The 15,253-nt window shown below is 44.1% G+C and overlaps 1 protein-coding gene across 2 annotated transcripts in view; it reads right to left on the reverse strand.

The window, feature by feature from the left end:
• TBC1D32 (TBC1 domain family member 32) overlaps positions 1-15,253 on the reverse strand; it is a 940,667-nt gene that overhangs the window by 682,556 nt on the left and 242,858 nt on the right. For both annotated transcript variants that reach the window (XM_078648467.1, XM_078648468.1), the window contains one exon: positions 4,931-4,990. In XM_078648467.1, the coding sequence (XP_078504593.1) occupies positions 4,931-4,990 (60 nt within the window). The remainder of the gene's footprint in view (positions 1-4,930; positions 4,991-15,253) is intronic.

Consider the following 15,253-nt stretch of genomic DNA (forward strand, 5'->3'; position numbering starts at 1 on the left):
CATATATCCATGGAGACATAGACACAAATACTTAAAGACACCTACCTACACAGACAGAACAACAGAAAATCAGGAACTCCTGCACATGGATCATCTGGTAGTCAGACAAACAAAGATCAAGAGACAAGTGTTTTGTTATGCTGTCTGTTCAGTGCTTTGTGCTGCTCTAAAGCCATTTCAAAGCACTAAATCTGGCAAGAGTGGAAATGAGAAGAAACAAGGGAGAAAATGAAGAGGGTGCCTTGTAAATTGAACGATCTTACCCCAAACAAATCAGCAGTCTGTTGGCATGGAACTAATCAATCTGTAAGAGAGAGTTGCTGGGAGAAACATGAGAGGTCAGGGAATGATAGAGATTTATGAATGGTAGATTGCTGGAGAGATGTCGGGACAAAAAATTAATGATCAGGTCCCCAAGTCTGCAAACCAAAACACAGACAGTGACATGCCGAAAACAAATATACAGTCCCACACAGCACAGATAAAGTCAGATAGCACAAATGAAAAGTGGGATTGCCAAATGTACTGCTTCAAGTTTTATAACCACATAAAATGTAGTCTTTGTTGACAATCAAATTTGAGGTCTAGAAATGATAGGTGTCAATATCGAATCAATTCCTGGCCACTTCATGGAGAAATAACTTCTACTGGGTGAGACAAAAGTTAAATGTATATGGCCACTCAATCATTGTCTTGTTGAGATGGAAAAAGTCCCTGTATGGTTTTGCAGAGTGGCTGCACCTACATTAAGTTATCCATAGCAAGCTGTGTTTTTTGACCCCCACCTAAGCACATGTGATGATCATGGGTTCGCGCTGAGGCTTTCCGTGATATGAAGTGAGATTCTGAGCAGCGCTCTGTGATCAGAAAAGTACACCTAGTACATCCTCCTTTTAATGAGTATGACCATTGTCAGTTCACAGGACTGTAGAGGTCTGATAAAGATGGCAGTGAAAAGACAATAAAAGTAGGACCAGTCTTGTTACCTGTTGCCTGCTGGGGACAGCAGCCTCCAGGCTCCTCCTTGGGTTTAAAAATTGTTTTGCCATTCCCCATAAACCACGTCCTTCACCCATCCATGTAGGACATGGATGCCACAGGTTTCAACATCACTTGCCATTGTAGAGGATATATGTGGAGAATATATGACACATTTGACCGTGGTAACACTGGGTTCCATTTTGAAATGGCTAAAGTATAGAGGTACCTAAGATGGAGAATTGGAGGGAGAGCTCTATACAACATATTTGAGTTAAAGGGACTCTCCCAGAACATTCCACGTATTCATGGTAGTGGGTCAGACAGAGGAGAGTTAAGGAAAGACACAGGGGGCCCCTTTAATGCTAGAAAGCTTCCCCAGTGCCTTTCTGGACCATTGTGCCCTGAGAGGGTCTGACCTCCACAGATTAACAGATAGTTAAGTGGGGAAGCCTTTGTACTTTTGCTTTGGGTTGATCCTGGGGGAGACTGCCAGCTACTATGCTCCGCCTTCCTGCTCATAGTTGTGATAAAGGCAATGGCTGGAACAGTCTGCATGGAAACAGTAAGAGAGCCAAAATGCCCAGAACCAGTCACATAAACGAACTGCTGGAATAAACATAAGGACAGTCGGAAACCTGGGCATGAAGACAGGATGTAAGCTGTCAGCCAGTGTGCCAAGACTGCCTGACCAGACATCTGCGGTACCCCACCAGTGACAATCAGAACATTATTTTGAGCTCTCAGGTTGGAGTACTGACCTCCAACTCACCTGGACCAGTACCAAGGAAAAATGTGGCTAGAGTGCCAGGAGGTGCTGCCTTGACCCTACTTTGATGGAGCTGCTCCAGGGATGTGGGGAGATGCCTTTGCACGAAGAAGACGCTACTCTGAAGGAATGAAGGGACTAAAGGAGCCCAGGTAAGACCCATCCACACCGCTGCTCTGACACATGATAAGTCCGGCACCACAGCAAACAGGTCCAAAGGTCCAACGATTTCAAGGTGTTCCCACAACATAGACACCTAAAGCTGAGTGTGTCGTGGAACTACAGAGGGTGAGTTCCAATGCGTCATTGAGAGCCAAAATGTGCCTGAAGTGCTGAAGACCTACCAACATTGTCGATGGTCAAGCTGAAAAGAAACAACAAGTACCAAAGGACGCTCAACACTGTTGAAAGAAATTGTACCTGCAAGTCCACCACCTCAGCCTGGGATGGGGATCTGCCCTATTCTGGTGGGGAATTTTGTGATTAGCCCTGAAGCAGCCCCATACAGCAAGAATCGAGATCCGCAAGCATCGCAAACCCAGCGCAATCTCCTCTAAACTGGTCTGGGGCACCAGCAAATAAACTGAGGTTGTGGGAGGCAGGAAGGTTACCGCCCAGTGGGCTGTGCACACCGCAGACACCCGGAAGCGGGCATGTTCCAACTGTCAGTAAAGCCTGCATATGCGACCTGCTTCAAAAGGGCTTCTTAAACTATTCAACAACGAACAGAGAATAACAAAGCATTGCACCCAAGACCGGCAGGAAGAGTAATCATTGTTTTGACAGTTGAGAGAGATTGGTTCTCAGAGTAGTTCCAATGAGATCCTCCATAGAGGGCCGAGGGCCAATATACAAGAGAATGTATCCAGATGTACCAGGTGTACTGTTCCCATTAGTACTCTTAATGAAAGCTTTCTCTTTGATACGTGCAATACTTTTCCACTCTGTGTGTTTGTACTAGAGTACTTTTCTATTTAAAACTAAAGTATTGGTTGGGACATAATGTATTGATTGTTACCTGATGCCTACTGAGTGCTGAGTTTCTAAACCGCCTCCCTGACTAAGCCATGGAGTGCTCAACTTCATGTCCGTGAAAGTCGGGTGGTAAACTATGTATTGGGTGGTCAGTTCTGGACTCAACATTTCGGTTAAACCCCTGGGATACCTGTGACATAAGTCTCTCATTGTTAGAATCTGAGCCAAGGAGCACCTGACTTGCCTGGGGCTCCTGAAAAAGATTCCAAAGCCCTCTTTGGAATAATCAAATCAGTGACAAATCAGTGCTCCCTCCATACCTATTTCATTCTTTGCTTACTAGCTACATTCATACATAAATGGCACTGCACTGCAATTCAGCATTTTCACTAATGCTTGGCACAGTATGCTTTGGCAGATCATCCTACCTACACCAAACTTAACGCCTTAACTGCGGCGTTTTTTTCCGCCGCGGTGCGGGTGTTCTAAAGGGTGGGCGGGGCTCTGTCGGCCGATGGCAGCACTAGGGAGGTAGTGCTCCGACGGGAGCACGCAAGGGGTTAATATATTCAGTGCTTTTTTTGTTTTGAGGATTGAAGCAAATTAACTCTATGCAATTAGATAACTTTATTGCATTATTTGTTAAAAAAACTTTGCAATAGTGTACAGAGACAAAAAGTAATTCATTAAATACTAACTTTAACATTAAGAGTTAAAAAACATCATTATATCATAAAATCTAAATATTCATTACATACTAGCTTTCAACAATTGAGAATTAGAAAAAGAAAGTCAATGTATCATAAAAGCCTCTATTACATGCTGCTAGGTCCAAGCTGCTGCGTATATTATGCTCATTTAGGAAAAGAGGGTTTGGCTTCTTGCCTAAAGTAAGGAGGAGAAGTTATGTGGAAAGTACAATTTTGACAGATAGTCTCCTATTGTACTTTGCATCATTTGAAGGTCGGAGGCATGTTTGTTGGTCAGTAACTGAAAGTGTCAGTGACAGTTGGTCAGTAACTGAAAGCATCAGTGTCAGTGACAGTGAGGAGGAGGGGGGGTCAAGTTTCCTTTCTGTCTGTCCCATTCACATCTCACCATCTCAAACTTCTTATAGAAGCGATCCATAAATCTGAACAATGCACTATTCAGAGTGGTATTTGAGGGATCAAATCAGACCAGGACCGCTCCTATGCAGGATCTTATGGCTTTTTCAATCCAACCCCTTCGAAGCAGAGCACTTCTATCCTCTATGAGGGTAGGGCACAGGCACAGTATGTGTGTTATTTCCTCCTGTGTAGGCTGCAGAGCCGACACATTTCCTGAGCGTGGTGTCTTTTCCATTTTGGGAGGGACGGGGTAGTGGGATGACCCCCATTCTCAGCTTTATAAACTGTAGCTTAGTTCTTTCGTTGTAAGTATTCATTAAGTAGCACAGGGGTTTAAATTGTTTGCTTGTGCATAGGGTCATCCAACCATGGTTCCGTGCAAAGAGGCTGGCCCTATGTTCTATTGAAGAAAGTCGGTTTGTACTAATTTTTTGCTAACCTCTTTAATTCCTGTTGGTTGACTTGTAGGTTCCAGGAGGGAGTCAAGCCAAGTGTACTGAGGATTCGGGTCAAATAGTGATATCCCGCCGATGTACGATTCGTATTCAAATTGATCCATAGGTTGTGGGCCAAAGTGCCTTCTTTGGAGGCCTTAAACTTATGGCAGATTAGGGCCTCCAAATAAGCCACTTTGGCCCACAACCTATGAATACCACAACTATCAGAATGCACTGATTTGTTAAATAAAAATCGACAGCTGGCTTAATGTTCATCAATTCTTTTCAAACAAATTTAATTCAGGATTTCAAAAAAAAAAGAAAAGAAATGAAAATCCTGGACATATTCATGGGTGTTCATTTACTGTGCTAAATTTGCATTTGGTGTTTTTGATTTAATATTTTCGTGTTCGTGCTTGCTTACATCAAAGTTAAATGTGTTAGCAATTTACCATACTTCTCCAACTGCGCTTGGCTTCTTTCTTGCTGCTATTGCTTTCTTGCAATAAATCACCCCTCTTTCTCACTCAACAAACTGGAAATTAATTCTACATTTCATCCCCTATTGTACCTTCTTGCATCTCCTATACATGTTGTATGCGGTAATGTGCCATCAAAGACATACGAGCCATGAAGTAGAGTATAGTAATTTTTGAACTTACCAAAGCTTTATATTTTTTCTCAAGAAGTCGAAGCACCACTGTTCTGCTGTAATAAGCATGCTAGAACGAAAACAAAGCAATTTTATAACATTGTCGCTCGCGTACAAGTATTAAGTATCATTCTTTTTGTAGGTTAGCCTATGAGTGAGGCAGAAAAAGATAGTCATCTCACTCCATCCAGAAACCCTTTCCGTCACCTGCTGCCATTTACAAGATGAAGGCAGGTACTTTATCAATATGGTAGCAGAATGCCCAACACCATCAGAGAAAATCCCATCATATAAAGATCAGATTACGTTTTTGAATGGCAACATTTTTGCACATGGCCTACAGCGAAGTAAGACTACTAATGCCTTCAGCTCAGAACTGGCCCATCCCATCCTCCCCTGAGCAAGGGGGAAGAAGGCTCCGATATCCTTTGCAACACAAGCAACTACAATATTTCCTAATATTACCTTCCTGATGGAACGTAAGCAGCCACCCAGAAGTACTCCCAGAAGACCCCCATAAATCGTGGAGTGGTTGTACCGCAGGGAATAATGTGGTGTCTTGAGAGTGCTGGAGCGGTTTCATGCCACGCAAAATTGGGACATCTGCATGGCGGCTTTAATTCAGAGCCTGCATAAGTCGTGGAGCTTTTGCGAACAACTCTAACAATATTGAGAATTGAAGAAAACTGGATTCAAGATCGAATGCCTACTTATTTATTTAATTATTTCGTAATGGATAGATTTTTATGAGCAAAGTACCCAAAAAATATAGTGATAATTTTTTTTAACATTATTTAAAAGTTCCGAGAACTGAGCGCGAGGGCTAATTATAAAACAAGCACTGACAGAACCAGTAGGCCTTTGAGGTATATGTATTGCCAATGATTTTTAGGCACGCTGTACAGCATACCTGATTCTTTACAGCATGGGTAAATTGGAAAAAAAAAGCCTATGAGCAGCTGCCCACATAATTTTGTAGGACGGGCACCATGCAAGCGTCGGCATTCATAATTTCCTTTTATCTGCTGATCCAAATTGGCTTGAAAAACAAAAACAAAAAAATGCTGAACACTGTTTTTCTGAGGAGTAATCCGGATAGTAGGAGGATCGGACAGAGTATCAGAGAACGCAGATGGGGAAACATAAAAGAACAGGGTATGAGGAGCAAAGAAGGCAGTGGGGAAGAGAAGCATGGGGTGACAGAAGCAGGGCACGGGTGGGGAAGCAATATAGAGGACAGTGGAGATGGAAGCAACACAGTGTGCAGGGGTCAGAAGGAGAAGCAACATGCAAGAGAGCAACATGGATCTGGCCGGTGAGCAGCACACAGGTGAAAAAGCAACAGGTGTGAGACGAAAGTGCAACATGGGGAGACGTGGGTAGAAGCACATGGGTGACAGTGGGCACCACAGAGTGCAATGAGAGATGTACACGAGGGAGATAGTTGGAAAGCGCATGCACTCTCGAAGAGTGCTTAACCAAAAAGAAAAAAGTAGTGCTTGAAAATTGAGCAGTAGAAGCATAGAAGGCAGTCAACCAAAAGAGATGGGAAAGCGTCTATGGTTCATGGGATTGGGCAAACACAAGATTGACCAGAAACAGGTAAATAAGAGTGACAAGAAAGCCAACCAATGGAAAGCAATGGGCTGGCTCCAAGCCTCTGTATATTCTTGGTAAGCCCACAATATGTCCTTACAAACCGACAGCCGAGCTGTCGGGTAGACTCGCTGTAAACAAGGGGCAAAGGTATACACGTCTCAGCTCAAAAAAACAAACACAACCTAAAGCCAGGTGCTTCCTATAGAGTTTACAACTCTTTGTACCAGTACAAAGTCCATTATTCATTAACCTTATCATTTGGTAACCTGGAATAATAACCCAGGCAGCATTTTAAAATAGCAGTTCTTCTATAACCGGATCAGGAAATAGCTCAAAATACGACTGCAATAGCTCCAATAACAAGAGGACAAAGTTCTACCCTCTTAGATTACTTAGTGAAATAAAGGGTAGAATTTATTAGCATACCATCCTGGGTCATCCCAATAAACCCATCCTGGCAGGCAATCTAGGGCTTCGACTTTGGGAACATGTACAGCCTTAATAGCCAAGATAAAATGTTCTTCAGCTATAACACTACTTAGGGCTTAATTAAGCATTTATACTTCATCCTAGGACAAAGCACTAGGACAATCATATGGATGGGATAAATAGTAAGCCTACGTCTTTACTGTGATCATACATTCATAGCCACTGTTCATCATAGTTATTCCCATTTATACAAATTGCCAACATTTTCAAACATAGCCTCCTTCAATAGTCTGTAACATCAAACTCCAATTTTCTCTATATTTTTTCACTTTTTATTTTTTAAAAGGCGTATATACTTAGATTTAGCTTTTTGCTTTTTGAAAACTCATTCAGATTAATCATACCGGGGGAGCAGAGACAAGCTGCAACAAGAATGGCTGCTCCCTAGTACAGCTGATGTAATCAGCCTATCTACATGGTGTGATCCTTCCTACCCCCTTTTTGGAGGAATCTGCAGTGAATGCCTCCCCTGGGGAAGACGTGGGTACCAAGCTCCTGTATCTTGGAGATGTCCCTCAACACGGAGCCTCCGCAGAGGTTCTGGAGCTCCTCTGCCATGACCCGTTACAGCCATTCCAGAGCAGAACCACTTATCACGTGGCTACGGGTGCAGTGTAAAGGAGCTGCACTATTGCCCAGGCAATGCTAGTGCTGCCGTTAAACCATCTACTGGCAAGTCACGTCCATAGTCACTCTTCTCTATGGGCAGTCTGTCTGCTACAGCCAAGCATCCCTCCACCAATTAGAACTTACCCTTGGCAAGCTTCGATGCCCGGGAGGGGGGGCGGTTCAACCGGCTTCCTTGTTCACCGCTCCTCCCTCAACACCTGCATTTCCTTGGCATCCCAGCAGCCCGCCATCTTGAATTGGGCTCTGCTTTCAGCCTTACATATTGAGTGTCATATCAATCCCCACAAGAGAGTGAAGAGGTATACACTTAATTATGTCCTCCTAATGTCTACAGTATTATCACAAAAAATACTTGAGTACTGAAACCTATGGTCCCATTTGTGCTATCTCAGGTAGGAAACCATTGCGTCGGGTCATCAAAAGATATTTAAGAGGTCGTCTCACCCACAACGTATCGTTTCATGCTATTATTATTGGTGACCTTTCACACTGGGGCAGAAACCATGCCTCTGCAGCGGAATCAAACAGAGTCCTTAGACCTGGGAGTTCTTTCATATCTGTTTCTGGATAACAGCACTGGTTCAGTTGAAGTCATAGGGATTAAAAATACAAACTTCTGTGATCATTGACCACCCCTGGTATTGATTAAAAACAAGAAGTGTGGCCAAAAGAAGAAATAAAATGATTCACCTGACCATACAAAATAAACAAAATATCAACATGTTTCTACCCATATTGTATGCCAAACAATGGTGAAAGGTCTTCATCAAGGAAATAGAACTCCCTCGATATACAGTTCATTAATTTCATACAAAAGAGGAGACATTTTCCCATACCGGTTAGACGTCTGAATCAACGTGAACCTGTGTTATACTAAACTACAAGATTCATAGTTCAGTATGGGAGAACACCTCCTCTGTAGTCACACATTCGTCAAGAGTGTGGCATCACCTGTGCACCTAGTTGGGCACCCATCCACTGCTGTATTAAATGTGAACTTACATACAGAGTGTACAGATTTTATACATCTAGAGTTACGGCAAATTAGGACGCAGTCCTGTGCTTCTTGACCAATTCCGTGACTAATTGGCACAAGATTTTATGGATGAGGAAGTGGGTGAGGGTTTCAAATCGATGGGAACTGGAAATGTGCCCTGTGAAGATGGGTTCCCACTGGAATTTTACAAAATTACAGAATAACTAACTGTACTCTTCCTTCTGAAATATTTAATGAGGCTAAAACCAAAAGGAATTTAAATCAGGAGCACATCCTGCTCATCCCCAAACCGGATAAGGATACGCTTGCTTTGCCAGTTATCGACCAATCTCCCTCCTTTTCTGTAGCATGAAGATCTTGGCAAAAGTCCAGGCTAACAGTTTGGGGAGGTTGATTCACTTTTTAGTCCATGAAAACCAGGTGGGGTTCGTGCCCTGTCGTTCGTCACGTAACCATCTGCATACCCTGCTGCATGTACTTTGGCAAACCAGGTCAGATATGGACAACAAACTACTTCTCTACCTTGACGCCGAAAAGGCATTTGTCTGTGCCTAATGGTCCTACCTCTTCCACACTACGAAATGCTACAGACTTGGTGCACGATTCTTTAACATGGTCCAAAGGGTCTACAATATCCTTTGTAATGGCTTCCTCTTCAACCATATCCATTTTTGCCGGGATACCGAATAGGGTTGCCCCCTCATCCCCTTTAATTTTTCTCCTTGCCTTAGAACCAGTGGCCATTGGATTCCACTCCTCGACTGCTATAATTGGTCTGAGCACCCAATGCCTCTGTACTGGAGCTGATTGATACATTTTCCAGCTTTTCCAGATACAAGATAAATTGTACTAAAACAGAAGTGATGCACATGATACCTTCCGCAACGTGACATTGCTTGCATCATCTGCCCGCGAAAGAGATCTCCAGTGGGCTGAAATACTTAGGAGTACTGGTCTGTTCCTGAATGTCCCACAATGAGCAAAGACAACATCCTGCCTCTCCTGTTAAAAACAAACATAGAATTCAATGCATGGAGACCCCTCCAATTGTCACTATGAGGTTGGGTCCAGACGGGTAAGATGATCACAGCCACTAGGTTTAACTACATATTAGCATGCGTACCTTCAAGATACTGGCAGAACTTTTAAAGAAGATTGATGAGACTATTTAAAGATATGTTTGGGAATCTACTCAGCCTGAATCGGCAAATACCCAACTATATACGGCTGAGACCTGCGACGGACTTCACCTCCCTCACCTTAGCTTCTACTACAGGGCACAGCACCTCTCCCAGATAGCGTAATATCTGAATCCGCACAAAGAAGCACCTCTGTGGATTAAAACTGAAGAACACCAAAATAAGGAGGACAGCGGTCCGTCTGTACTGTATGCTGGTCGTAAGTCTTCCACGGGGCCTTATAACCCTATACTTCTGGAAATTCATAATGTATGGACAATGATGCATGATCTCCTCCAAGAAGACTGTTTCAGACATTCTAAGGCCCCACTCTCGCATAATGCTGCTGTAAGCATCGATACACAACCCTTCATATGGCTGGACTGGCACCTCAAGTGCATTTCCGAGGTGGCTCATTTGCTGGTGAATAATCTACATGTCCACCCACCTCCTAGATTGGTTTTCTCTCCATAAATTGGTGGCCCATGGCCTGTTGAACTTCTATAACACCTGAAATTACTGTAAGCAAAGGGTCACCAGCATAGGATTATGACTTCGAGAGCATTTCATCCTGTTATTATAAACAACCTAAAGTGGGAATTTAGGAGTGCTATTCGAAAGCTCAGATTTATTTGCTACCTCTCCTATCTTGAATTGTGTTATGTCAATCCAATCTTTCTCATGAGATGCTTAAAACCCTTTTATCTATTAGTAATGTACAGCACTCAAGGGCTTCTTTTTTGGCTGCTAGTCATGCAGAACTATGGTATGCATACTACTTTCTTCAGAAATACCACTCAGAAGCATCAGCCACTTCCCAAAATGAAAAACTACAGCATCCCAGGAGACTTCATCCTCCAACTAGTAGTGCGCCAGGAGACACGTTCGTAGAGTGGTGGAGAAAGGGGGTGGGACCTCCGACCACCTCTCAGCAATCCCCCGGTGTGGGACTTACTGGTGGTAACAGAACGGGTTCCTGGCCCCCAAGGAATCCAAGGGGACTTCATCCCCCACCCAGAAGTCCGCCAAGAGGCGTGTTTGCACAGTGAAAAACAATGAGGGAGGGATGGAGCAACCTCGATTCAGCGTGGGGGGAGGAATTAGAAGTAGGCACAAATATGTTTATATTGCCTTCTACCTCGCATGAAAACTGTGGTTATTCAAACAACAATGTCGACAATCTTGTCATTCAAAGATGGCGCCTACGATCTTGCCGGCGCTCATCCCCTCCTTTGTTTCTATTGTTTTCACTGTGACGTGATGGCTTATGTGTATATAATATGGCGCCTCACTATTCAATGTGTAATTAACACTGACTAACGACTAGATCCGAAACGCATTTGTTTTACCTGCTGGAATAAACCGTGCTGCTGACACCATCCCCTGTGAGTGCTTATGACTTCTTTGAGAGTGGCAAGAGGAGTCTGTGAGCTTGGATAATTATTGCGGAGCACCGCCGCATTTGAAAACACCCGCCCGAAGTGTGCGAGAGAGAGAGAGAGAGAGAGAGAGAGAGAGAGAGAAGAGAGAGAGAGAGAGAGAGAGAGAGAGAGAGAGAGAGAGAGAGAGAGAGAGAGAGAGAGAGAGAGAGAGAGAGAGAGAGAGAGAGAGAGAGAGAGAGAGAGAGAGAGAGAGAGAGAGAGGGATCATACATTATAACACATGGAACCAAAAGAGGCTCCCCTTATTGAAATTAGTGGTGTAGTACAACCTGTCCAACCACTGCATTACTGCATTTCCATGTAATAATGCTACATGAATTATATAGTTATCAAAAGAGGGGAGGGTGATCAATAGATCAATAGGGCACTCTTTACCACTCAAACAAGTGGAAGGTCCAGTATCAGCCTGTGCCCCCAACAAGTCAACGTAAAACAAAGTGGGTAGCTGAACCGTTCCTGGTAGAAAAGGTGATGTGTATTAGGCATGACCGGGGGTGTACATGTGGCACCCTTGGGCATCCATTTTGTTGGAAAATATTTGCCTCACACACCCGAATGGGTGTCATGCTTCATCATCGGCGTTTCTCCTCGTCAGGGAGGCGGTGCAATCCCTGACGGGCTCCCCTCAAAGAGGGGCTCTTTACCGGAGATCTTTTTTTCCAACTGCCTTATGGTGAAGTGTGGGTATGTGGGAAATGGAGCAAATAAACTAAAAGGTGATTAAAATGTAGTAGGGGGTACCGAAAGTACTACTTTATTCTGGGGGTCTCCCTCTACAGTTAAAAACGTGAAATCAACTTGCTAAGTACCACCTAGTTAGGTGAGGTGGGACTAGATGAAGTTGGATATTAACATGGTCAACCTGTTTCTCGCACAAGGAATTATCCGCGATTCTTCAGGACCTTGGAAATATGTAAAATGCAGTCATTCAACAACATGCAGGTGTCATGTGTGTAAATGCAAGCACTATCTGTTTAGATTACCTCTGTAGTAATATCCTCTGCCTGGATTGGAGAATAAGAATCATGTATATATGGTTAATTGCATCAAAACATGGCAAAGAACACAAGTATGATCACGCTAAAATTACACACCGGGTGTCATGCTAGTGTAGAAACATTATTTATCGACTAGCTCAGGTGAACTAAGGCTGCCTAATGGCAGCGTGCAGTAAGCACATTACACCAACCATTTGTGTCTGTGAGAGTGCTCTAAACTAAAACCATTTCAAATGGAAACTATAATATAAAACCAGTTAAAAGTAGCAGTATAATGAGGAACATTTGTTATTACTATTATGGTGCACATTGATTTATGGAGCGTGCATGACCGATCATGGTGAAATGTACAGGCAAGCTCACATCCATCTCACCTAAAGGTCGGGGATTATTTACCGCATGAGTGTTCGGCGGTAATAGAACATCAGGGGAGAGCCGTAAGGTGTAGCTGTAGGGGAACAAAAGCATAGGCTCAGGGAGAAGGGGCGGATTCATATAGAACACATCATATTGAAATTTAGGGCCAAGAGCGGTAATGGGGAGGCATAGGTTAGGGGTGAACCCGCAATTACAATCCCAGGGGTCGCCTTACCTCTGTCAGCCCGTGTTCCTGCTTAGTGACCTACCCATCACCGCCGAGCTCGGATAGATGATGGAGCTCGGCGGCGCCCGCCATATCAACTGATTCGTGTCCATGAAACCACGTAACGCTCCGCCCATCCGCGGGGGTCACGTGACGCGTCTGTGTTTAGCGGCCGCCATATTAGAATGGCCAAAAACATACAATACTGTCGAGAGTATCTTCGGGTTTTCAGGGTAAACTTGTTAAATTAATGGAGATAGGTACAGGGTGAATATAGACCATAATTTATAAAGCTCACGTGGGTTTATTGAAGTTGACCTCGACGGCGTGGTTCACTCCCCTTCATGTGCTGGTCATGTAGTGCGAGTGCTCCTCGCGACCGCCATATTTGAGTGGTTAAAATTATTGTCCAAAGGGGCACATCTTTGTGTATCCACGTTTGAGCTAGTCAGATATGGACGGAAGGTACTCGGGTGGTCTACAAGTGCACATCATTCGTTGGAGGATTATGGAAGAGGGGCTGTGCCCTGAATATATTTTATCTAGGTCGGCGGTCAGTGAACTCGTTGGTCATACCAGCGGGTATACTATTGTCAGTAAAGGTCGAATATTGGCATTGGCCCTACATATATATAATTTATCTGCCATGAGTAAGGGGTCAAGGTTGTCATCTCAAGAAGTTATGGCGGCATAGGGACTATGGATGTGTACTGTCATTGTGTATTGTCATTGTCGGTGCGAGGTGTCACCATCATGACTCTAGGGGTGGTCTAGTATCGACAAAAGCCCTTTCTCTGCGGCCAATTGGAATGTCATGGTTCTGAGTACACTCGTAAGTTAAAAAGCTCATGTACCATCTTAGTGTATGATGTTGCCATCGTTGTTATGGCGGTGGGGTACCAGGGAGGCCTATGGATGGTCATGATAAAGGACTGTAATGTGTGTACAGTTGCATAGTAATTTGTCGTAGTGCATGTAGTGTCAGAGAGCATGCCAAGGAATATCTTCATTCAAGCCTCTGCTGTCGGACGCCAGGCGATGGACCCATCTTTGCTCTTTGCGAAACAGGGCTTGTTTAGGACAATTGGGGCTAGATTCCAGCACAAGCCATTTCAGTGAATCTGCAGTGTGGTTTAAGTCGAGAAAATGTTTGCACATTTTGGTGTTTGTCTTCTTGCAGCGGAAGTTGCTGCGGTGTTCTATAATGCGGGTTTTGATTGGGCGGGTTGTCATCCCAATGTATTGTAGTCCGCATGGACACGTGAGCATGTAAACACAATGGGAGGTGTTACAGTTAGTATGGCCCCTTATTTCCCAGCTGAAGGTGTCACTTAATTGGATAGTCTTGTGTATGGCTGTATATATACACACTCCACAAGATCCACAGGGATAGTGCCCTCTGACTGGAGGTAAGTTCCACAGGGTCTGTTGGGTCACTTTCTTTTGTACTTTGGGTCTCGTGCTTATCAGGATGTCTTTTACATTCTGAGACCTTTTGAACGCAAACCTAGGTGTCACGAGGCTGAGGCTGCCAGTATTAAGAATCCCCCAGTACCGCTTAATTACGCTTTTGATCTTATTGGACCCGGGAGTGAAAGTCGTAACACAGGTCATGAGTTGGTCCTCAAGCGGTACCACCTCACGTGGTTCAAGTAGCGCTTCACGATTATTGTTCCTAGCTCGTTTTTGAGCCACCATGACCTCTCTCTTGGGGTAGCCTCTGTCTAGTAAATTCCTGGACAAAATTGCAGATTCATGCTTGTAATCAGCTAGCTCACTGCAATTTCGCCGGACCCTGAGAATTTGTCCGAAAGGAAGGTTTGACCGTAAGGCTTTTGGATGGTGGCTAGAATAATGTAGTAAGCTGTTCCGGTCAGCAGGTTTCCTATACATGGTGCTGCTAAGTACTCCCTCTTTCAATTTTATCGTGAGGTCTAGAAAGGCGATCTCCGTGGGTGAGGCAGACATTGTGAAGTGGAGGTAGGGGTTGATAGTGTTCACCCAATCAAAAAAGGTTTCATGTAAGGTTGGTGGTCCTGTCCATAAGATGAGAATATCATCTATGAATCTTTTCCACATCCTAATGTTATCAAGGAAGGGGTTGGACTCATGATGTATATGCCTGTGTTCGAATTCTGCCATATATAGGCAGGCCACCGAAGGAGCAAACGTACTGCCCATTGATGTCCCTTGGGTTTGATGGTAGAATTGGCCCTTAAATTCGAAATAATTTTCCGTAAGTGCTAGAGTAGCACACTCCATGATGAATGTCTGTGGAGTGCTTGAACTCCAGGTCTCAAGTCCAAGTCTTTCCTCTATTACCTCAAGTGTGGCCCTCTGAGGAATGTTCGTATAGAGGGCCTCCACGTCAAGGGTAATTAGAAGATTAATCTGTCCCGAATCATGGACAGTGTCCA

This window comes from Lissotriton helveticus, chromosome 6, assembly GCF_964261635.1.
Source record: "Lissotriton helveticus chromosome 6, aLisHel1.1, whole genome shotgun sequence".
NCBI classification, from domain to species: domain Eukaryota; kingdom Metazoa; phylum Chordata; class Amphibia; order Caudata; family Salamandridae; genus Lissotriton; species Lissotriton helveticus.